Source organism: Aotus nancymaae, unplaced genomic scaffold (assembly GCF_030222135.1).
Source record: "Aotus nancymaae isolate 86718 unplaced genomic scaffold, 86718_ANA_hifiasm-v0.15.2.pri h1tg000062l, whole genome shotgun sequence".
Lineage (NCBI taxonomy): Eukaryota > Metazoa > Chordata > Mammalia > Primates > Aotidae > Aotus > Aotus nancymaae.
In genome coordinates, this window is record NW_026988476.1 from 20437503 (window position 1) to 20462409 (window position 24907).

General features: G+C 40.4%; 2 protein-coding genes across 7 annotated transcripts in view; one reads left to right on the plus strand and one right to left on the minus strand.

Moving 5' to 3' along the window:
- The first annotated feature begins 30 nt into the window (after window positions 1–30).
- DMAC2L (distal membrane arm assembly component 2 like) lies at window positions 31–23600 on the plus strand. 5 transcript variants are annotated; one of them, XM_064365853.1, is made up of 8 exons: window positions 31–98; window positions 2156–2191; window positions 9645–9756; window positions 11068–11276; window positions 12162–12333; window positions 13501–13537; window positions 19744–19958; window positions 23414–23600. In XM_064365853.1, exons 3-8 carry the CDS (start codon window positions 9650–9652, stop codon window positions 23502–23504), a joined length of 831 nt encoding a protein of 276 aa, XP_064221923.1. In that variant the 5' UTR covers window positions 31–98; window positions 2156–2191; window positions 9645–9649; the 3' UTR covers window positions 23505–23600. The 5 variants fall into 5 exon arrangements, with proteins under 5 accessions (XP_064221923.1, XP_012311674.1, XP_012311675.1 ...); XM_012456251.2 differs by lacking the exons at window positions 19744–19958; window positions 23414–23600 and adding an exon at window positions 3140–3191 and having other exon boundaries at window positions 45–98; window positions 13501–17198; XM_012456252.3 differs by lacking the exons at window positions 31–98; window positions 19744–19958; window positions 23414–23600 and adding exons at window positions 419–1255; window positions 3140–3191 and having other exon boundaries at window positions 13501–17198.
- Window positions 10215–24907, minus strand: part of CDKL1 (cyclin dependent kinase like 1) — a 62392-nt gene continuing 47699 nt past the window's right edge. Inside the window, exons 7-9 of one of the 2 annotated variants that reach the window (XM_021668188.2) lie at window positions 22580–22636; window positions 19984–20154; window positions 10215–17883 (exon numbers count right to left, since the gene is read on the minus strand). In XM_021668188.2, coding sequence (XP_021523863.2) covers window positions 17776–17883; window positions 19984–20154; window positions 22580–22636 — 336 coding nt within the window. In that variant the 3' untranslated portion in view covers window positions 10215–17775. The remainder of the gene's footprint in view (window positions 17884–19983; window positions 20155–22579; window positions 22637–24907) is intronic. The other variant, XM_064365850.1, reaches the window with a different exon arrangement.

Sequence of the window (24907 nt, forward strand, 5' to 3'; positions counted from 1 at the left end):
TGCGGTGGCCAATGGGCGCGCGCGGCGGAGGGCGAAGGGCAGGCCAGGGCGCCGCAGACGCGGGGACTCTGGCTCGCTCCCTCCCACCCTCCAATGCTGTGAGTAGAGGAGCTAGGCCCCGAGCAGGGCGGGACGAGGGTGGTGGTTGTGTTCTGCCCTCGCCCTTCGCCAACGCTGGGCTGACTGAAAACCTGGCCCTTCAGGTTGCGCGTCTTCGACTTTCACCGCGGTGCGGGCAGGGGGCCGCGGAAGAAAGTGTGGGCGGGAGTATGGTGAAAATTCTTGTTAGGGCGGGCCCAGCGGCTTCTTTCTCCCCTTGGGCCTTGGCCCCGCCCTCGCCCCGCTTCCATCCGCTCGGCTCCTCCCCAGCACGAGGCCTGTAGGAGGCGAAGGGGTTGGGCACTCACCGTCTCCATTCTTGGCCCTAGCCGAGTCGAGCGTCCGCTAAGAGGGCGCTCCATGTCCGGCGCTGGTCCTCGCTCCTCATGGAGGCTTTTTGTCACAGCGAGGACTGACAGCCCGCGCAGTCTTCTGGACTTATTTTATGGGGCTCTGAACAGAACAGAAATAGAATGATACAAATTTATTACCAGAAGGTCTTCACGTGCCTGTTAGAATCTTGGTTCCAGTCTTTGGTCAGGTGGCTCCAGGAAATCACTTCACCTCTTTGCCTCAGACGCTCCTCTGTGAACTAGGAATGATAGCAATGTCTTCCTAATCTTAGGGCTGTTGAGCGGATTGCACGAGATAAGGTTATCAGGTGTTTAGCACAGTGAAGCATTTGCAACCTGATGGCATTTATTATGGTCAAAGGATTTTACCACCAGAACAGGGGTACATAGTTTGCTTTATTTGTTAAAACAATGTAGAATGTTGCCTGCTTGTTCGATCACAGATGAAAAAAAGAGATGGTTATTCAACTTTGTGAGATAATTGTGGATTCCCATGCACTTTGGGAGGCCGAGGCAGGCGGATCACCGGACCAACACGGAGAAACCCCGTCTCTACTAAAAACACAGGGGAAAAAAAAAAAAAAAAAAAAAGCCCGGAGTGGTAGCGCATGCCTGTAATCCCAGCTACCCAGGAGACTGGGACAGAATGGCTTGAACCCAGGAGGTGGAGGTTGCTGTGCCTGGGCAACAAGAGTGAGACTCCGTCTCAAAAAAAAAAAAAAAAGGAATAGAGATTCTGTGTACCCTTTACCCAATCTCCCCAGTGGTAGTATCTTGCAAAACTAGTACAATATCACAACCAGGTAATTGATATTGATACAATCCATTGATCTCATTCAAATTCCCCGTTTTGTATTTCTGTTATTTTTCCGTGTGTATTTAGTTCTATATGGTTATCAGGTGTGTAGATTCTTGTATCCACCACCACAGTCAAGGTACAGCACAGGTCCATCACCACAAGGGTCCCTCCAGTTGCCCTTTTATAACCACAACTTCCTTTTGTAGCCTCATCCAATCTTTTCTCCGTTTCTAAAATTTTGTTATACCAAGAATGTTACATAAATGTAGTTATTGTAATTATACAGTATGTAACTTTTTGGGATTGACTCGTTGCATTCAGCATAATCCCTTGAGATACATCCAAATTGTTACATGTGTATCGGTAGTCCCTTCCTTTTTATTACTGAGTGACATTCCATAATGTAGATGAACTACAGTATTGATATGGTTTGGCTGTGTCCCCACCCAAATCTCATCTTGAATTGTAACTTCCACAGTTCCCACACGTCGTGGGAACCAGGTGGGAGGTGATTGAATTATGGGAGCAGGTCCTTCCTGTGCTGTTCTCCGGATAGTGAATGAGTCTCACAAGATCTGATGGTTTTAAAAATGGGTGTTTCCCTGCACAAGTTCTTTGTTTGCTTGCTACCATCCATGTAAGATGTGACTTGATTCTCCTTGCCTTCTGCCATGATTGTGAGGCCTCTCCAGCCATGTGGAACTGTAAGTCCATTTAACCTCTTTTTCTTCTCACTTTCGGGTATGTCCTTATCAGCAGCGTTAAAATGGACTAATACAAGTATATTCAACTGTTCACTCATTGAAGGACATTTGAATTGGTTCTAGTTTTTAATTATTATCAATACAGCAGCTATGAACATGAGTGTACAGCCTTTTGTGTTAACTTGTTTTTGTTTCTCTAGGATAAGTGCCCAAGAGTGCAATTGCTGAGTCATATGGTAAGTGCATGTTTAATTTTTTTTTTTTTTTTTGAGACAGGGTCATGCTCTGTTGCCCAGGCTGGAGTGCAGTGGTACAATCTTGGCTCACTGTGGCCTCTGCCTCCTGGTCTCAAGCGATTCTCCTACCTCAGCCTCCCCAGTATCTGGGACTATAGGCACATGCCACCACGTCCTGCTAACTTTCGTATTTTTAGCAGAGACGGGGTTTCACCATGTTGGCCAGGCTGGTCTCGAACTCCTGACCTCAAGTCATCCGCCCACCTTGGCCTCCCAAAGTGCTAGGATTACAGGCATGAGCCACCGCGCCCAGCCTAATTTTGTAAGAAATTGCCAAACTTTTCCAAAGTGGCTGTACCACTTTAAGTTCTCACTAGCAATGTTTGAGTGCAGTTTCTCCTCATTGTCATCAGCATTTGATGTCAGTTTTTTTTTCTTTTAACCATTCTGATAGGTATGTAGTGGAGATGGTTGGTTTTTAGTTTTCACAGGTAGAGTTGATTTCTTACTAAGTTGCATACAGAATGTGTGCAGGGGGCTATGATTAGACTTTCGTGGCCCAACTGGGCCCATAGTTGTGCTTTCTTTACTACTATTTGATTTTAAGCATGTGCTTCTTAGTTTAGCACGGGTGAAAGAACTCAACACATGTACTCTTTTTACAAAATCTCTGCTTACATTCCCCTCTAAGATTTGACTGTATAATAGTTTGTTTTGATTAAGTAATTTCAAACTAAGAGCTTGTCCTGCATTCATACACCCTATGATATCTGTGGCTAGAGACACTTGTGTTCCTGATACCACTCACCTTGGTTGAAAATTCATGATCACCTTCTTCCATCTGGGTGAGAATCTGTGAGAAGTTAATTCAAAGAGTGCCATGTGATGTTGGCCTAAAAATCAGTCTGGGGACCTTTGCTTCCAAATCCTAATTAATTGCTCTGTTAGTTTGTTTCACTAGATACTACACTTCCGGAGTAAGAACTGAAATCAACAATAGGTGATTTACAGTGGGATGGGATTGTAATTTTGGGAAAATGTCCCCCATTCTGATGGCATCCCACACCCCTCTTCACACGTACAGCCCTCGACAACTGGTTCACTAATTATCTTTTTTTTTTTTTTTTTTTTTTTTTGAGACGCAGTCTTGCTGTACAGTGGCTCAATCTCGACTCACTGCAACCTCCACCTCCTAGGTTCAAGTGATCCCTCTGCTTAGCCTCTGGAGTAGCTGGAACTACAGGCACATGCCACCATGCCTGGCTAATTTTTTTATTTTAGTAGTGACAGGTTTTCACCATGTTGGCCAGGATGGTTTCAATCTCCTGACCTCGTGATCTGCCTGCCTCGGCCTCCCAAAGTGCTGGAATTACAGGCCTGCACCACCACGCCCAGCCCACTAATTGTCTTTTTAACCACCAAGTTAACCATCACTTTGAATAGCCCACTAAGTAATTGCATTTAATATGCAACATCAGAACTTCCACTTTAAAAAAACAAACAAAATTTTTTTTATGCAGACAGAAAAACTCTCCATCAAATCTACTGAGAAAACACTTTGTATATATCCGATTTTAAGTAATGCATTAGATGACTGGATTTCTCTAAGTTGTAAAATTGCAACTTTTTAAGACACTGTTACATATGGCTGTAAGCCATGTTTTGATGATAAGATTTTTTTTGATTTTGTTTTCATAATTTGACTTCCTGGGTTATTTATGGCAGCAGTACATTTTTTTATATGGTCCCAGTAGCTTGTTTTTATTATGCACTATTTCAAACAACTCAGAAGAATAAATAACACCATAAACTCCTACGTATACATAAACCAGATTTAATCCAGTGGTGACAATGTGCTGTGTTTTCAGTGTTTCTCTCTTTCTCTTTCTCCCTCTGAGGAATTCTCCCTTTCTCTCTCCCTCCCTCCCTCTTTTCTTTTCTCATAAATAAAACAGATACAACTGAAAGTCCTGTTTCCCCTCCCCATTGCTTTGTCCTCCCTTCCAAGGGATGACCGTTGTTCTGACTGTTGCTGTATATCTTTCTCGTTTCCACTGGGGGATGCATTGGTTTTTCTGGATTTCCCTTATTGGAAACAACGCTGCAATTCATCTTCTTGTCTCTCTATGCACATGTGCTCCAATTTCCTTAGGGTTTTTTTTTTTTTCCCCATAGGTTTTTGGGGGAACCGGTGGCATTTGATTACATAAGTTCTTTAGTGGCGATTTGTGAGATTTTGGTGCCCGTCACCCGAGCAGTGTACACTGAACCCAATTTGTAGTCTTTTACCTCTCACCCCCTTCCCAAACTTTCCCCCTAAGCCCCCAAAGTCTATTGTGCCTTTTTTTTTTTTTTTTTAAAGAGATGGGGTTTACCGTGTTGGCCAGGCTGGTCTCAAACTCCTGACCTCAGGTGATCTGTTCGCCTCAGCCTCCCAAACTGCTGGGATTACAGGCATGAGCCACTGCGCCTGGCCTATCTTCTAGAATTTTTATAGTTTCAGTTTTAGATTTAAGTCCTTGATCCATCTTGAGTTGATTTTTGTATAAGGTGAGAGATGAGGATCCAGTTTCATTCTTGTACATGTGGCTTGCCAATTATCCCAACATCATTTGTTGAATAGGGTGTCCTTTCCCCACTTGGTGTTTTTGTTTGCTTTGTTGAAGATCAGTTGGCTATAAGTATTTAGGTTTCTTTCTGGGTTCTCTGTTCTGTTCCATTGGTGTATGTGCCAATCTTTATACTAGTACCATGCTGTTTGGGTGACTATGGCCTTATAGTATAGTGTGAAATCAGGTAATGTGATGCCTCCAGATTTGTCTTTTTGCTTAGTCTTGCTTTGGCTATGTGGGCTCTTTTTGGTTCCATATGAATTTTGGAATTGTTTTTTCTAGTTCTGTGAAGAATGATGGTATTTTAATGGGAACTACATTGATGGGAAGACTAATATTCAGAATCTACAATGAACTCAAAGCAATATGTTGATTGCTTTTGGCAGTATGGTCATTTTCACAATATTGATTCTACCCATCCATGAGCATGGGATGTGTTTCCATTTGTTTGTGTCATCTGTGATTTATTTCAGCAGTGTTTTGTAGTTTTCCTTTTAGAGGTCTTTCACTTCCTTGGTTAGGCATATTCCTAAGTATTTTATTTATTTATTTATTTTGCAGCTATTATTAAAGGGGTTGAGTTCTTTTTTTTTTTTTTTTTTTTTTTTTGAGACGGAGTTTCGCTCTTGTTACCCAGGCTGGAGTGCAATGGCACAATCTCGGCTCACCGTAAACTCCGCCTCCTGGGTTCAGGCAATTCTCCTGCCTCAGCCTCCTGAGTAGCCGGGATTACAGTCATGTGCCACCATGCCTAGCTAATTTTTTGTATTTTTAGTAGAGACGGGATTTCACCATGTTGACCAGGATGGTCTCGATCTCTTAACCTCGTGATCCACCCGCCTCGGCCTCCCAAAGTGCTGGGATTACAGGCGTGAGCCACCATGCCCGACAGGGTTGCGTTCTTGATTTGATTTTCAGCTTGGTTGCTGTTGGTATATAGGAAAGGTGTTAATTTGTATACATTAATTTTGTATCCTGAAACTTTGCTGAATTCATTTATTGGTTCTAGAAGCTTTTTGGAGGAGTCTTTGGGGTTTTCTAGGTAAACAGTCATATCATCAGCAAACAGCAACAGTTTGACTTCTTCTTTACCCCTTTAATTTCTTTCTCTCATCTGATTGCTCTGGCTAGACTTCCAGTACTATGCTGAATAGAAGTAGTGAGAGTGGGGCCTGGTGCCGTGGCTCATGCCTTTAATCCCAGCAACTTTAAAAGCCGAGGTGGATGGATCACCTGAGGTCAGGAGATCAAGACCAGCCTGGATAACATGGTGAAACCCCATCTCTACTAAAAACACAAAAAATTAGACTGACATGGTGGCGGGTGCCTGTAATCCCAGCTACTCGGAAAGCTGAGGCAGGAGAATCACTTGAACCTGGGAGGAGGAGGTTGCAGTGAGCCAAGGTCCTGCCATTGCACTCCAGCCTGGGCAACAAGAGTGAAACACCATCTCAAAAAAAAAAAAAAAGTGGCGGGAGTGGCCATCCTTGTCTTGTTCCAGTTCTCAGAGGGACTGCTTTCAACTTTTCCCCGTTCACTATTATGTTGGCTGTGAGTTTGTCATAAATGGCTTTTATTACTTTGAGATATGCTCCTTGTATGCCAGTTTTGCTGAGGGCTTTAATCACAAAGGGATGCTGGATTTTGCCAAATGCTTTTTCTGCATCTGTTAAGATGATGTAATTTTTGTTTTTAATTCTGTTTATGTGGTGTATAACATTTATTGACTTGTGTATGTTAAGCCATTCCTGCATCCCTGGTATAAAACCCACTTGATCATGGTGGATTATCTATGGCAGCAGTAATTTAGTAGTGGTTATTTTCTAATTTGCGTTTAACTGGATACTTTTAATTAGTTAGAGCTAGATTCACTAACTTACCACTAGAGGTCTCCTCTTTCCCTATAGAAAACATTCCCAGAGGCAACTGCTTGGACTCAAGTAGGAATAATTTGCAAAATCATTAGCAAAATTGCAGTTGAGAACGTAAAAACCTACCCATTTTTTTTTTACCTCTATTGCCAAATATAAACTTAATTTTCATGTTTAAAATCTTTTAAAGCTAATATCTTGTGTTTTTAGAGATTGCAGCTGAAGTAAATTTGGCCTTTTCGTTTAAGCTAAATTACAAGATGGACCAAAATGAATCAAGCAAAAGTTTTCAAAGACCACTCTAATTCACCTGCTTAATAACAGTTTAACTGGTTTTATCTTTCTTCATGGAAACATGTCAACCATTGAAGACTATTAATAAACAAATATTTATTAAACTTTTGCATTATGCCAAGAAAAATGGAAATGAATAAGATACGAGTCTTGCTCTTTCTTTTACTTTGCATACTCTTTTTTCGTTCTAACTGGAATTTTTATTTTTTAATTTTTGCATATTCTGATTCTGCTTTTATACTACCTATAAACTTTAATCATTGTTTAAGACCCATCTCAAAAGACACCTCCAGTATGAAGCCTTCCTCTCACTCTTGTAGGTTCTCATGGCATTTGTTCACACCTCTATTATCCAACTACGTTGGGTGTTATTTATCTCTTAATATGTCATCTGTCTTTATTAAACTATGCGTTATATAAGGTCAGGAACCTTGTTCTTCTCTCTGTGTGTCTTTTTCTCCTTTGTTCTTGTTTGTTTTGACTTACCGGTGTTGCTTTTGCACTAAGTATAGCAGACATTCAATAAACATTTATTGAGCAAATGAATGAATGGCATGGGATTTGAATAAGGTCTTGAGGTTGGGTGGGATTTCCACAGATTGATGATGATGGGGGAGTGAGGCTAAGAGAAAATAGGCTGAATAGAAACTGGGAAAGCCATATTTATAAATAAGATTGACAACTAATAGTTATTCAAGGTGGGCACAGGCAGAGAGAGCTTTAACAAAAAGCTGGAAAGGGTTGAGAACGTGAAAGGGAGGTAGTGGAGCAGAGGTTTGCAGTAATGAAGACAGCTATGGTAGAAAAGAAATGAAGAGGGTAGTTGGTTCTGTCCTCAGGTCACATCTCTCACTGTTTCATGGCCTCAACATCCTCAATTACTTCCTCAGTTCTAAGATGTTTCCCACTCAGGCATCTTTCTAGCCCTCTTCTTTCTCTTGAATTCTAGAACCATGTAATGATTAAGGAAAGGACCCTAGACTGGTAGAGAACTGGGTTCAAGTTTCAACACTACCACCAATTAGCCATGAAACATTGAGCAAGTCCCTTTAAACACATGCATTTATTAATACCGCACCTTGTTCCAGAAAGGATTTAGGGTGTCTGCAAGTTACTTAATATCAGAGCTTAAGTTTCCTCACGTGGTCCAGGTGATCTAAATTCCTTACAGCGCTAACATTTTGTGACTCTGATTCCAGTGATTTCTTGGTCATCTGCACTTAGAAATCCGCTAACATTTAATATATAGATTATGAAAAACTAAAAAATCTGAACCTATAATCCTGTCCTGATGTTGATTTCTGTTCATGGCATCACCATCCTACTAGTAACCCAGGACCAAAACTTGGTGTCATCTTCAGCTCCTCTAGCCCTTGCTCCTACATCTCACTTAACTCAGTCATATGGAACTAACTCTGTAATATCATTCCCATCCTTCCCCAACTAGGCCCTTTCCTCTGGCCTCATGTGATTGAAACCCTTGCTGCCTGGCTGTCCCATTCTGTTGACCCTTAATCTTGATGCTGCTGTCTCAGTAAATTTCTTGAAGCACAACCGTAGCAATGGCAGTGCTTTGTTCTAAAACCTTGTTGACTCCCAGCTGCCTGCAGAATACAGTCCAAATTCCCTGGTGAGCATGCAAGACCCTTCATGACCTGACCCTGCAAGTTGCCTGCCTCTTCTCATGACTCACATGTGCTAGTAAAACTGAAAATAATATGCCTTAAATGTTCCTGCTTCAGCTAATGATCTGGCATAATTTTTCCTGGCACCTTTGTCTGTTGACATTTTTTCTGTTCTTGTTTTAACTCTTTTGAGGCATTTATCACGTTCCGTCACTTATTTTAACTCCTTGGTAACGTGTCTTAGCCCACTCCACCCTGCATTAAATTGTCAGATGCTCAAAGCAAACACCGTGTTTCATATATCTTTGTCTCCCTGTCCCCCCTGCTGCACCCAGTCCCTTGCACACACCACCTAGCAGACTACTAGAGAAACTTGAATTGAGGTAAATCAGATTGAAACCTACTCCAGGAATCACTTTCTCAAATTATGGTTATAGATTTTGACAGCTGGAAATCATCTAAGCAAATCATCTCATTTTACAAATGAGAATACCAGAGGTTAGAAAGGTGAAGTCACTTGCCCAGCCCTTTCCAGCTGCCCTGCAACATTTTTATTGTTTACACTGCTCTGGTAACACCACTTGCAGCCTTGTCATAGGTAGATCTATTTTCATGTCTCCTCTTCTCTTCTGGATGTAAGCATCTTAACCTCGACACATTGCTTTTTCGGTGATTTTAGTAAGCATTTTGATACTGGAAATACGGATGGGAGTAGAGCTGGTTTCAGCAAATCCGTAACTACAGTGCCTGAATGGACACTAGGTGGCAGTACAACAGACAGACTCCAGTTGAGGTTTCAACAGTGGAACTTAATGTTCAAGCCAGAAGGAACCTTAGACATCATCCAGTCCAACCCCTCATTTTTTTGCAGCAAACAAATAAAAAAACCCAAGAATCAGAAACAGGAGTGACTTGCTTAATAACTGTTGAGTGGCAAGCGAGTCATCAGCTTTATCAGTACCAGAACATTGACTCTGAAGTTGTGAAGTAAGTTGCTATATGTATACGACCCTGATGATGATCTAATATAAGTACTGTTTTGTGTGTCTAGATCAAATGATGCTGTTTGGAAAAGTTTCCCAGCAGATGTGTGGATTAAAGAAACTCCCATGGTCATGTGACTCCAGATACTTCTGGGGCTGGTTGAATGCAGTGTTTAATAAGTAAGTTACTCTAAATAAAGTGAAGAAATGTAGAGATTGTTACAACTAGAAGTTCCCAGTAGCTAGTTTGGCTGTTTCTCATTTTGTTTGTTTGTTTGTTTAAGTTACTCTAAATAAAGTGAAGAGATGTGGAGATTGTTACAGCTGGATAAGTTCCCAATAGCTAGTTTGGCTATTTCTTATTTTTGTTTGTTTGTTTTCTTGCTCTTATCGCCCAGGCTGGAGTGCAGTGGTGTGACCTTGGGTCACTGCAACCTCCACCTCCCAGGTTCAAGTGATTCTCCTGTCTCAGCCTCCTGAGTAGCTGGAATTACAGGCACCCACCATCACACCTGGCTAATTTTTGTATTTTTAGTAGAGACAGGGTTTCACCGTGTTGACCAGGCTGGTCTCCAACTCCTGACCTCAGGTGATCTACCTGCCTCAGCCTCCCAAAGTGCTGGGATTACAGACGTGAGTCACCACACCCGGTCTATTTATTGTATTTCAAATGTTCTTTTAACAATTTGCAGTGTGATCCTAATTTTGTTTATAGGCAAACAAAACCCACACAAACATGGGAAAAACAGCAGAAAAACAGATTACAAAATATTAACTGTGGCTGTTTGAGTTGCAGGATTTCAAGGTTTTTTTACTTGTCCTTTTGATATATTTCAAGTTTTCTAAAATAAACATTTATAATCAGAAAAACTTACTAAATATGTTTTAAATATTTTTATGGCTTTTTAAAGGAATGTACTTAACCTTTTGAATTCTATCAAAATAACTCAAATTTTCAAAAAATTAGTGGGTGGCACACTTAAAAATATTATTTTGAAACTGATGAAACCTCCTCCTGATTGCTTAATACAGCATTATGATCACTAGCTACAGAAAAAAAGCATATGTAGAAATTAATATCACTTACTGAGATTAATTTGAACACAAATTCAGAATTATTTTCTCTTTAATGTTTTGTTATTAAGAGAAATTCTAACCAAGTTTAGTCATTCCTAGAACAGTTACTAAATATCTCTGGTGTCAAGCACTCTACTATATACAAATCAATGAAAACTTGTGTCTGACCGATAAAGTCATATAAAAATAATATGCCTTGACAGTGTTCACTTGGAAACAAAAACAAAAGTTAGCAGATAGACTACAGTTTTTTAGTTTTGGGGTTTTTTTTGCATGGATCTCATTAACACATTTATCTCCCTCTTCAGTCACTTGAAATGAAAATTTGTTACGTTCTGTATTTATGTCAGTAATATAGTTAACAAGCTAGTAATTATTGTAAAAGTGAACTGCTTTTTTTTCTCTTCCAAACAGGGTGGATTATGAGCGCATCAGGGATGTTGGCCCTGACAGGGCAGCATCCGAGTGGTTGCTGCGCTGTGGGGCCATGGTACGCTACCATGGTCAGGAGAGGTGGCAGAAGGACTACAACCACCTCCCAACAGGCCCTCTGGACAAATACAAGATTCAGGCGATTGATGCAACCGACTCTTGTATCATGAGCATTGGATTTGATCACATGGGTAACTACCCTATCATTTTGCTAATAGGAAATGCAGGTGATTTGCAATGACTATTTTGTTGCGGTTGACTCACGATTATAGTTATAGGTATGTCCTTTTTGCCCATTTCAGTACAGTCAAGTTTGTTTCTTCCTGCGTTTGATATTTATTTTCAAATTAAATTGACGTTACAGATACCTTCCTCTGCTTCCTCCTCTCACTAAGCTTGTTTCTATATGTCTCTATTCTTTGGTTTATTGACTTAAAATCCAGGGCCTTGTTTGTCACACTATCTTTGTCAAACTTCTATCACTGAGAATCCCTCAATAATGCAGGAATAATTATATCCACACAGCTTCTGCTTATGTGGGCTTTTTTTTTTTTTTTGAGACAGAGTCTCACTCTCGCTCAGACTAGAGTGCAGTGGCACAATCTCGGCTCACTGCAACCTCTGCCTCCAAGGTGATGCTCCTGCCTCAGTCTCCCAAATAGCTGGGACTACAAATGTGCACCACCATGCCCGGCTAATTTTTGTATTTTTAGTAGAGACAGGGTTTCACCATGTTGGCCAGGCCAGTCTGAATTCCTGACCTCAGGCGATCCACGTGCCTCAGCTTCCCAAAGTGCTAGGATTACAGGTGTGAGCCACCATGCCTGCCCCTATGTGGGCATTTCTTTCCTTCAGGGCATCTGACTGCAGAATGGCCCTGTCCGTCAGCACAAGCTCTATAGTGAATTCCTTATATGGTTAGTAGGGTGAGCACTTACTCCAGTTTTCAGGGGACTTAAGAGGTTTCCCAGGACATAGGACTTTCAGTCCTAAAACTAAGTTAGTCCTGGGCAGACAAGGACAGTTTGTCACCTTAATGGTAAAGCCGATTCTTAATCTATGCTTTTTCTCCCTAGAGGGCCTAGAGCATGTTGAAAAAATAAGGCTGTGCAAGTGTCAGTATATCGAGGATGGCTGTTTGCTGAAACTTAGTCAACTTGAAAATTTACAAAAAAGCATATTGGAAATGGAAATAATATCCTGTGGGAATATCACAGACAAAGGCATCGTTGCTTTGCGTCATTTAAGGTAGATGATCAAAGCCAAAGTGGAAACCTGATAATGCTGTTAAGATGAATAGTTAGAATTTAACTGACTGTGAGGGGTAGTATCTTTTTTTAGTTCTGAAAAAGATGATTTTTAAAAATGACCTCACTTTCATCTGTAATACTTTAAAACAGTTAAAATTATCAACCTTAATCCATTAATGTTTTATCGCATTTTTTATAGAGTATGTTTTTAAAAATTAAATCTATATTAAGCATCTAGCACGATGCCTGTCATAGTAAGCCCTTAGTAAGCATCAACGATTATGCTTTCTCTACTTTTTTTTAAAGCAATTTCCCCTATGTTTTTTATATTTTCAGGATATTCAGTGTATACCTATTAGCATTTTACCCTGTAATTATGTTGTTTGAGGGAAACAAACCTTGGAATATTCATCTTTCTGTCTCTAGAGCTTAGAACACTGCCTGACACTAGTGCTCATCAAAAGCACGCATCCACCAGTTAGGAAAGCTGTTCTACATCCTTTTGTGCCACCAACCAGACCCATGCCATGGCCTGGAGCAAGTCACCTAATCCCAAATGCAAAAACAGATAATACTAGCAAGGAATGTTTAATTCTAAAATTGTAAGATTCTGAGTCTTATCAGCATGATAAAAAAAGAACAGAAGTTTAATCAAATCCCTGTTTTAGAGATCCCCACGTTCAAATTCTGAATCTAATTAATGTAGTTATGCTTTAATATATAATGGATCTGCCAGAATCCTCAGTATCACAGGAAGTTTGAAAAATTTTAAACATGAGGACCAAAAGTACTAGATTATTCATCTCCTACATTAGTTGAGGCTTCAAAGCTTCATCTTTTGGTAGAAACTTAAGTACCTTTAAGAACTTTCCCAGTTTTTGCCCTTTTGGGGTTTCACATTTCATATCTCACATGCAAAGGATATCTATGTCATTATAAATATATATTTTATTTAGAATGATTTGGCTAGAAATATTGACATAACCCAAAGTCTGTGTTACTTCTTGGCATGAATTTCAGCTCTAAGGCTACTTCTCTGAAAGTCATTTTTAAGGCATAGGGTGACATAGATTCATTTTCTATGTGATTTTCTTTAAGTCAGTAAATTGAGTTTATTTTTAATGCTCTTGGCCAAATTGAAGTGACTTTTTTCCTTTACTTGCAGAAACCTCAAATATTTGTTGTTAAGTGATCTTCCTGGAGTAAGAGAAAAAGAAAATCTTGTCCAAACCTTTAAGACAGCACTGCCTTCTCTGGAACTAAAATTACAGTTGAAGTAAAAGAATGTGTCTTATTTCTGTATAAAGGATCATTTGAAACTGTTGATTCTAAATGTCTATTAATATTATATAATCATCAGTAGAATTATAAGGATGTCATATCATGACATTTTAGAAGTGGAGAGTGCATCATATGTAGAAAATATTCAGATGTGACTCACTAATGTTACTAAGTTGGAAGTGAGAATTTATGTACATTAATACACTTTAAGAAAAATGCAGCTGTGCATGGTGGCTCACACCTGTAATCCCAGCACTTTGGGAGGCCAAGACAGGCAGATCACCTAAGGTCAGGAGTTCAAGACCAACCATGGCCAACATGGCGAAACCCCACCTCTATTAAAAATACAAAATTAGCTGGGTGTGGTGGTACATGCCTGTAATCCCAGCTACTCTGGATACTTGAACCCAGGAGGTGGAGGTTGCAGTGACCCGAGATTGTGCCACTGCACTCCATCCTGGGCAAGAGAGCGAGACTCCATCTCAAATAAAGAAAAAGAAAAAAGAAAAATGCAAACTAGGTAACATTTTAATTCTAATATATTCTTCACTTAATAGGTAAATCTAGAGATATCTTTTGATGTAGATATTTATTTGGAATCCTTTAAAGTTATTTGAACAACAGATATTTTTATTGTATTATAACAATAATTTACATTAAATTTAACTTTAAAGTTAGTGAAGCATACTACCATAAATGCACAATTATGAGAAATTAGAAGCTAAATTACAGATTCATTGATGGAATCAGTTATGCAAAGTGTTCAGCGGTTGTTGAGGCATACATTACATATTGCTTCCCAGGATTTGCATGCATCTCCCATGATCCTGCATTCTTGTGTTCTTCATACCATACATCCTTTCTCAAAATCAACAGTTGCTGCTTAATTTGTCTATTTTGTAAACTTAAGCTAGTATTTTATTAAAACTGGACATAGCTACTTGGCTGAATTCACACAGTTTTGCAGATTGCAATATAATAAAGGAAACAATCATAAAAACCAGTAGGCTATGCTTAGATTTTTCTTAAAACCTAAAATTGCTTTAGGCTGGGTGTCGTGGGTCATGCCTATAATCCCAGTACTTTGGGAGGCTGAGGTGGAAGATCACTTGAGGCAAGGAGTTTGAGACCAATTTGGGTAACACAGTGAGACCCTATCTTCATAAAAAAATTTAAAAATTAGCCTGGCATGGTGGTGCACACCTGTAGTCCCAGATACAGGTTGAGGTTTAGGTGGTAGGATCCCAGATACAGGGAGGTTGAGGTGGTAGGATCACTTGAGCTCAGGAGTTTGAGGCTGCGGTAAACTGTGATCATGGCCACTGAACACCACCCTGGCAGCCTGGTGAAAGAGGAAGACCCTGTCTGTCTCTTAAAAAATTGAGCCTGGGAAGTCAAGGCTACAGTAAGCCATGTTGGCACCACTGCACTTCAGCCTGGGCAACAGATTAAGACCTTGTCTCAAAAAAAAAGTCAAAAATAGATAAAACGGGTCTTTATTGTTACCTGTGTGAAATGGCCCTGATTCTATTATTGTTCTATGCCAGCTTGTTTATAGATTTCTGTGTTTGTGGTCTGAACTTTTTTCTTTTTTTTTTTGAGATGGAGTCTCACTCTGTTGCCCAGACTGGAGTGAAGGGGCATGATCTTGGCCCACTGCAACCTCCGCCTCCCAGATTCAAGCATTTCTCTGCCTCAGCCTCCCAAGTAGCTGGTATTACAGGAGCCCACCACTATGCCCGGCTAATTTTTGTATTTTTAGTCAAGATGGGGTTTCACCATCTTGGCCAAACTGGTCTTAAACTCCTGATCTCATGATCCACCCGCCTAGGCCTCCCAAAGTGCTGGGATTACAGGTGTGAGCCACCACACCTGGCCTGGTTTAAACATTATTAAGCTGTTGAATATAAACTTGAAAATAATTTTCAAATAAATACTTTCTATGATGCAGCTTTCAGGTAGAAAAATTAATTTTTGTGTGTTTAAAAACCAGCTTATACAAACAGCACATAGATAAATGGTAAACTGTTTACTAATTGCGACTGTCATTTTAAAAATCAGAAACGTAAATAAAAGGATGTGGAAGAGACTCATGTGGTACAGTAGAGATTTCATGCATTTGAATAAAAGGATTATAAATATGGTTAAATTGAACATAAGCATAAATTTAATAGAACTCGTTAGAGAAATATAAGCCTTTTTTCTCAGGTTTCTTTCATTACTGTGTGGTGAGACAACTGATTCACCACGATTAGTCCAGAGCTACTTTTCTATTCTGAATGGTTTTCAGTAAAACTATTGGCTCAATTAGGCAGTTATAGTCATCTGCCTCCATCAAGTGCATTTTCTTGGGTTAAGGGAAAAAAAGAAACATTTTAACTATTCACAGAAGTTGGATATTCTTCCTTGTCATCTATCAAGGCTGTCTAACAGGAATTGAATAATTCTGGGACTAGCATTTAACCCACTATCATGTCTAGGCAAGAAACTGCATTAGGAAGCCTTAGGATATCATTAAAGTGCCTGGAGTAGTCAAAATTATCGAACAGACACCAGACTTCAGTGGATTACTTAACAGTAAGTGAATGGGGTCAGACGTCGTCATGAAGAAAATTAACAAGAAAATGAGAATACAGAAGAAATGCTTTGAAAATACAGTGAAATACAGCTTTGAAGACCATGGCTGAGAAGTGCTAGGAATGGTGGCAGCACATCAACCAGAAATGGTGTTGAACTGTAAGAAACAGATATCAGGCTTCATATTGCCCTTGTGTCCAGGGAACAAGGATGAAAAAGCTTTTTGATTAAGAGCAGTAGGCCAAATCAAAGCTAATTATGTCTTTTTGGCCGGGCGCAGTGGCTCATGCCTGTAATGCCAGCACTTTGGAAGGCTGAGGAGGTCAGATCGTGTGCGCCCAAGAGTTCAAGACCAGTCTGGGCAACATGGCAAAACCGTGTCTCTACCAAAAAATGCAAAAAAAATTAGCCAGGTATAGTGGCACGTGCCTGTAGTCCCAGCTGCTTGGGAGGCTGAGGTGGAAGGATCAATATATATATATATACACACACACACACACACACACACACGTACACATAAATATATATATGTCATCATTTTAAGTCTCACTGTACAAAGCTGTGAATCCTCAGTTTTGGACTACTTACTGTAATATATTAGTTGTTAGGATAGCATATATATATATACATACATACACATACATAGCATGAAAAGATGTTTCAGGGAAAACATCATGTCTTTCATGACTCATGTCATGAATGAGCCCACAAGCAATTTCTTCTGAAACCCAGATCACTATATTACAGGTTTGCCTGTAGATGTACCAGGTCTAAGGCTGTGCTGGATAGAATGAAGTACTAAGTATTTTCAGGATGACAGGTTCAGTTCCTGCAAAGCCTGTAGGTCTTGCTCTACCCTTTGCCTGCCTTAATCAGCCGCCAAGCTTCATCCCATTGTTTGCAAGGGGAATTGGGTGAATGAATGTAGACAGATTATAGTAAATCCACCTTGCCTGCAAAAGTGACTAAGGTACATCCTTATAAAGTAAGAATGAAATGCATAAACATATAATTAAATATAGAAATTACCAAGTCTTTGTGATAACTCATATGTTTTTAAATATTTCAAACCTAAGTGTTACCCACAAAATGTTTTAAAATATAAAAATCAAGAAATAGAGCAAGCAGGAAATGGGATTTTAAACATTTTGATTTCAAGAAATAGAACTAGCCTTAAATATGCTGAAACAATCTGAGAGGCAAGAGATAGGAGTCAAAGCAACAGAGATTGGAGGAAATATATATAGGTATTTTGTAGTCCATTTTTCTTGTGAGGCATTTGGTACAACTGAAACATAAATCTTTTTGACATCATCTAGTTTTGCCAGAGGTATGGGACAGTTCATATGCTGTCCATAAGCTCGGCTGCTTACATAAGCTGAAATACAGGTGAAACTCCAAACATGTTTTTTCTGGATCTGGAATTTCCCTTCCTATTGTGCCAAGTGGCCTCCCAGTTTCTTGCTTATGTTTTCTCCTGGTATGTTTTCAACATTGTAATTGTCTTCAATCAACTGTTTAAGTTTTATTTTCTTCAAAGTATCTATCGATTCCTTTTTTAAAATCATGTCTCCTAGCACCTTTAAATGTTTGGAAAATGGTAGTTAAGTTTCTTGGTATTACAGTAGTACTTCTTATTATCCAAAGCTGGAAGGATGCTGCTGCCAGTTAGCTGGGGTAGGTACTGCAACTGAAAATGCAAAACACAGAATTAGGTTCAAAACTGTGCCATGCATTTTTTTTCATTATTTAGAATATATCACAAAAGAGGTAATTAAGTTTTTTAGTACAGAAATTTTTTTTTTGCACAGATTCCAGGACTTGAGAGAGGATTAAATGTTTCAATTTGGTCTTTGCTTCTCCTTTTAAAGATTTATTTTATGTTGAAAAGGAAAATCATGCACATTAAAGAAGACTTAGAGAATATGAAAAAGGGAAAATCTACATGTTAACGTTATTGAGAAAAAAACATTTACAAGAGTTGAGAGCTTGCTGAGATCTTAGGGATCATTTAAGCCAATGCCTTGTCTTATAGCAGAAAACTGGTAATCAGCACCTAGGCAATTTGCCTACTTACTCTCTTCCCTTAGTTAAAAAGGCAAATCAAGCATGGCACAGTGCACACTTGTTCCAGCTACTAGGGAGGCTGAGGTGGGAGGATCACTTAAGCCCAGGAGACCAGTCTGGGCAACATAGAAGACCCCCATCTCTAAAGAAAAAAGACAAACCTGTTTCCTTCAAGCTTCCCGAAACTGTTTGAATTTACTGTCAATGTCAAATGAAAGTAAGAACACACCTGTATTTTTTTGTATTGCACTGTATGTCCTTAGGTATCCCTAAAAAGGGAACTTTTTAGTACTTTTCCTTTGCAGAAAAAAAAATTTTCAGCCGTTCCCCTCAGAAAGGTACTTTTTAGCACTTTTAAATCAATTGATTCCTTTAGGATTTAAAAGCAATACACCAGGCTGGGTGCAGTGGCTCACGCCTATAATCCCAGCACTTTGGGAGGCCGAGGCGGGTGGATCACCTGAGGTCAGGAGTTCGAGACCAGCCTGACCAACATGGCAAAAACCCATCTCTACTAAAAATATAGAAATTAGTTGGGCATGGTGTCATGTGCCTGTAACCCCAACTACTGGGGAGGCTGAGGCAGGATAATTACTTGAACCTGGGAGGGAGAGGTTGCAGTGAGCCAAGATCATACCACTGCACTCCAGCCTGGGCGACAGAACGAGACTCAGTCTCAAAAAAAAAAAAAAAAAAAGGCAATACACCAAATACTGGAGTTTCTCTATTTTTTTCAAGTAGAAATATTTCCATCAAAACTGTTTGCTCTTGAATACAAAGTAATACTGAGATAAGGAATAATTCTGGGGTGGGAGTGGATGAGTCTATTTCTGGCCTGTTTTGTTACCTGGATCATATATGATAGAGAATAAAATTAAAACATTCTTAATTTTGTAACTGTGATCTACATTAGGGCCCTGGAGTTCATGCTGTACTTGTTCCTCATGGACTCTTCCCCCTTTTCCTTCCTCCCAGCCTCACACACACCACCATGGTACCATTCAGCATGCCGGGCAGTGGAAGCTGCAAGGGGAAAGACTAAGGCAAGATAAATTACAGCTTAAGGAGAACCTAGGCAGATCCAGAGGTTACCCAGGAGCAGTTGTGGTTCCAACTACAGTTCATTCTAAATTATTACAGCTTTGGGCTTATCACAAGATGCTTAACGTAAGGCCATTTTATACCAGTTGGGCTTCTTCACAGGCTCTCAGTGTGCTGTTTGGATGCTGTTCTCTGGTCAAATGTATTCTGCTGATATCACCAAAAGCACTCATCACTGTATTTGCCCTAGCCAACTCTGACAAAGGATCAGGGAGGAAAACAGCTCCTTTTTTGGACAAACCTGGAGTGTTACTTAATAGTGAAGGTGAACATGATGACACAGAACTGCCTGGGGAAAATCTGATTTCATTTTCCAAAGTACAAGACATGTGCTCAGCTGGACTCATACTCATGTACCTTGTTGAGACCTGTGCTCAGGCAGGCTGGAAACCCTGGCCCCTGTGTGGCAGCAGGAAACAGCAGGACAAGGGCACCTTTAGGATTCACAGAGAGGGAGCTTCAGGAGACAGATGTCCCTGGGACCCTGGCTAATAGACCCTGTGACCTGTGTCCTAGTGCTAGAATGAGGATGCTGGAGCTGAAAGCCACAACTGCCATTCTTAAGTCAAGATTCCAACTCTGTGTACCAGGTGGCAGGTAGGAGACCATTTGAAACTATCACCTTGGATGTTTCTGTAAAGCAGTGGTGCTTTCGGCTCTTTCTTAGGGTCTTCCTTGTTGGTTTGTCATGTTCTTTTGCCAAATCCTCTATTTCTCTGATGTTTTCAAAATACGGGTGGTGCAACAGCTGTTCACATGTCAGTCTCTCACTAGGGTCCATGTGGAGACAGCCCTGAAAGAACAGAAAATTCCTTCTTCTTCTTTAAAATTGTATTAACTTACTAATGTCATTTTTTTTCTTCTTTGAAAGATGAAACTCTTTAGTTGGAATAAGAAGGGAGGAAAAGGCAGGAAAACACACCAGTCATGTCTTTAGTTCCATCCAGTCATTCCTAAATGGTCACTCATATATTAAATAAACAGTTCTAGAAGTAGTAACGAAAAATCATTTTCTCCACCTTATTCTGTTCTTGAGGCAATTGGTACTCTATCCTGGGAGAGTAAGATATAATTTTAGAGTTTACCTCAGTGGCCAAATGGGGTAATCCATTTAGCCAGTTTGGTCCCTTGCATGTATTTTGTAAAAACTAGTGTTTTTATTTTAAAAATGATATTTACACATGATAACAAATACAATTCATACAGCATACAGCACTCTAGGTGTTCCATTCACCCTTCTAAAATCAGCTACTCTTTTTTTTTTTTTTTTTTTTGGTATATCCCTCCAGAAATAGTTTATGCATTGTAAGTATATATGAGCATATATATAAGGAGAGTAAGGAGAGGCATAATGTACATGCCTTTACGTCATTCTTTTTTTTTTGAGACGGCGTTTCGCTCTCGTTACCCAGGCTGGAGTGCAGTGGCGCGATCTCGGCTCACCGCAACCTCCGCCTCCTGGGTTCAGGCAATTCTCCTGCCTCAGCCTCCTGAGTAGCTGGGACTACAGGCACGCGCCACCATGCCCAGCTAATTTTTTGTATTTTTAGTAGAGACGGGGTTTCACCATGTTGACCAGGATGGTCTCGATCTCTTGACCTCGTGGTCCACCCACCTCGGCCTCCCAAAGTGCTGGGATTTCAGGCGTGAGCCACCGCGCCCGGTCCTTTACGTCATTCTTAACTATTTTCATTGCCGCTAAGTAGGCCATGGAGCGCATTATTGGATAGATTAAATTTCACAACTACATACTCCAAGGAACTGACTCAATTTTTGTTGGTTATGTCAGAGGCGTTTAAACCAGAGCAACTCCATCTTGAATAGGGGCTGGGTAAAATAAGGCTGAGACCTACTGGGCTGCACTCCCAGGAGTTAGGCATTGTTACTCACAGGATGAGATAGCAGGTCAGCACAAGATACAGGTTACAATGACCCTGATGATAGAACGGGATGCAGTAAAGAAGCCGGCCAAAACCAAGATGGCGATGAAAGTGACCTCTGATTGTCCTCACTGCTCATACACTAATTATAATTTGTTAGCATGCTAAAAGACACTTTCACCAGCACTATGACAGTTTACAAATGCCATTGCAATGCCCAGAAGTTACCCTATGTAGTCCAAAAAGGGGAGAAGCCTCAGTGCCAGAAAATCTCTGCCCCTCTCCTGGAAAATTCATGAATAATCCACCCCTTGATTAGCATATAATCAAGAAATAACTGTAAGTATAGTCAGTGGAGCAGCCCATAGCACTGCTCTGCCTGTAGAGTAGACATTCATTTATTCCTTTACTTTGTTAAACTTGCTTTCACTTTACCCTGTGGACATGCACTGAATTATTTCTTGCATAAGGTCCAAGAACCCTCTCTTGGGGTCTGGATTGGGACCCCTTTCGGGTAACAGCTATATTATCATTTATATTAAATCATTTAATACATCAGTAAATCTATTACATAATTTTTGAACCATGTGGGACATTGACTGTAACTTGTACACATTTTAGTTGATACCACACCTCATTTTACATAAGAGCTATATTTCTAAAAATGTATATATAAATCAAGTTTTTAGATGTACTTCAAATGTACCAGGGAGTTAGCTATTTAAAAGGATCCTACAGCTAAGCATTTCTGAAGAAAAGGATCCCTTTATAAAACAATCACCACTCCCCTGAAATTTCTATTTTGTGTAAATTTAGACTTCAAATATAATGTTAGGTTTATTTAAAGTGAAAAATACTTGCAGATATTTTCACTTAATAGAATGTGATCCATTTTAAAAATTGAAAATATACTTTTCCAAGGATAATTCTTTTTTTTTTGAGACAATGTCTTGCTCTGTCGCCCAGGCTGGAGTGCAATGGCAAAATCTCAGCTCACTGCAACCTCTGCCTCACGGGTTCAAGCAATTCTCTTGCCTCAGCCTCCCAAGTAGCTGGGATGACAGGTGAGCGACACCAGGCCCGACTAATCTTTTGTATTTTTAGTAGAGTCAAGGTTTCACCATATTGGCCAGGCTGGTTTTGAACTTCTGACCTCAAGTAATCTGCCTGTCTCAGCCTCCCAAAGTGCTAGGATTACAGGAGTGAGCCACCGTGCCCAGTCAGAAGAAGAATTCTAAAAGGAACACTTGGTTGCATGGATTGACATAAGTAATTCAGATTCCCCCAAGAATGACAACTGATGTGTGCTTCCTGGTCTGTGGGAAGCCATGATTTTACCTTTAAGAGCCCCAGGGTGGGATAAGAGATGTTTGGGAATTTTAATTCAAGTGGTTCCTGTTGAAAAGAAAAGGAGTTTTTAATTTACAGCATGTATTCAGATTAAGGTTACCTCAAATTGAATCTTTTAATACCAACATTTTCCTGGCATCTTCCTCACCTCCTCCACCCTCTGCCCACCCTACCTCCTGCCTAAAACAATCTCCCTTTGCCTGTTTCACAAACACTTTCTCTCCCCACCTCCAAACTGCTTTTCCAAATTTGCTTTCTAATCACTCCCTTCACTTCCCACACTGATACCAATGCAGATCGTAAATTATAAATAAAAATACTAACGAAAAAAAACTTTGAACATTTTTTTTGCCTCAATTTACATAACTTGCCTTTCCTGAGAATAATTTTTGGCATTTATTGTGGCATTATAAAAAGGTGGCCAGTTGGGTACAGTGGCTCACGCCTGTAATCTCGGCACTCAGGGCAGCCCAGACAGTATCATGGCTTGAGTCCAGGAATTTGAAACCAGCCTGGGCAATATGACAAAACCCTGTCTCTATTTAAAAAATACTAAAAAACTAGCCGGGGTGGTGGTGTGCTCCTGTAGTCCCAGCTACTTGGGAGGCTGAGATGGGAGGACGGCATAGGTTTGGGAGATTGAGGCTGCAGTAAGCCATAAATGTGCTACTGCACTCCAGCATCAAGACCCTGCCTCCAGAAAAAAAAAAAGGCAGCCCTAATTACATAAAGGGAGCTGCAAAATAGGTAATATTCCCTTCCCAGGTAAACAGATGCTTCTTGATTTTCTGGAATAAACACTATTGTCTCCTCCCACTACAGCCTGCTGCTTCCTTTATCAACCTACTGTTTAGAGTCTCCTGATGGGCGTTCGTCAATCTCCTTTTGGCCATATAAGGCTATTTTCCTCTAGTCACATGCTGAAGACAATCAGGATTAACATTATATATGGGAGAAATGGCCAATGTCAGGCAGACAAACCAGTTAAAGAGACATACAACTGACAAAGGCTAATTGAGCAGAGAGGCTGAGAAAATAAGAGCCAGCCAAGCTGAGCAAAATAAATGACTGCAGTTCATTGTGTGTATAAAGGTGGCAGTGTGTGAGCTGCCGGCTGGAGTGACTGGCCAGGCTCATCTCACCAAACACAGACCTGGTGCTGTGGCCGACTTTCATAGTATGGTATTATTTTGGGCAGGGAACCAGCTCCCAATAACCAATTCTGGATTGTGTACATACTAATCATTGATAAGAGTTGGAGAGAAGAGCCTCTGTTTTGGAGTTCCCTATGTTCAACAGGAGAAAAAAAAATCCTAAAGCAGATTTGCATTAGCCCTTGACAGTAGCCCCCATTGCACCCCCACACTCCCACCATGCTCCATAGCTTAAATATTTATCTTGTTCTTTCTGTTGGTTGAATCTGAGCATCACTGGGGATTGACATGCCATTGCTGTATCATTGAGCTCTGCTGTCTCAGCAACAATGCCTGGATGATGCTGACTGGTTGGCTGTGATATGCTACGGCCCATCCTGCCTGCTGAGCAGTTTCCCAGCCCTAGAAGCAAGCAGGCCTCCCCGTCAGGGTTACTGACAGGCAGAGGGACTGAGACGCAGATGTTCAACCAGTACAGCCCCCGCACTCCTTCTTCCTGTGTTTCTGTCAACAGGAAATCTGCAGGACAACCTCTGGGAAACCATGGGAAGCTTTTTACATTTATGAAACCTCGGTTATTTCTGAGGCTTCACCAACAGACAAGCGAACAGGAAATCACTAGCGATATTTAGTACAGAGCTGGAAATGTCCAGGTCACAAGGAAGCCAGATGGGTCACCTCCCATATGCCAGGTGTCATTCCTGCCCCTCTGTCCCAGCAAGACCCACTTCTAATGCTAGTGCTGCAAAAGGAGAAGGCAGTGGAGAAGCAGAAGCCTTCACTGTGGTACAAGCCAAGAGGTCGGGGAAGAAACAAAACACAAGTGGTAGAGACAGAACTCCCATCTGGAAACTGAAGGGTTTAGTGAGCAGCTGGAGGGTTAGTTTCATTTTGAAAATACCTTCCTCAGACAGTAGAAACTCAGGATTTTACAAACTTGCTCTGAAATGTTTCTGATTACAATACAGCCTCATTAGAAGACATTCAAAAATATTTAAAAAATCATAAAGAAAAAAAGTTACCCCCCAAATCCCACCAAAGAGATAACCAGTGTTAATATTTTGATATATATCCTTGCAGCCATTTATTTCACAGATGTAAAAATCTTTAATTTCCTACATGTTGCCGTATTATTTTGTATTTATATATGTAAATATATGTA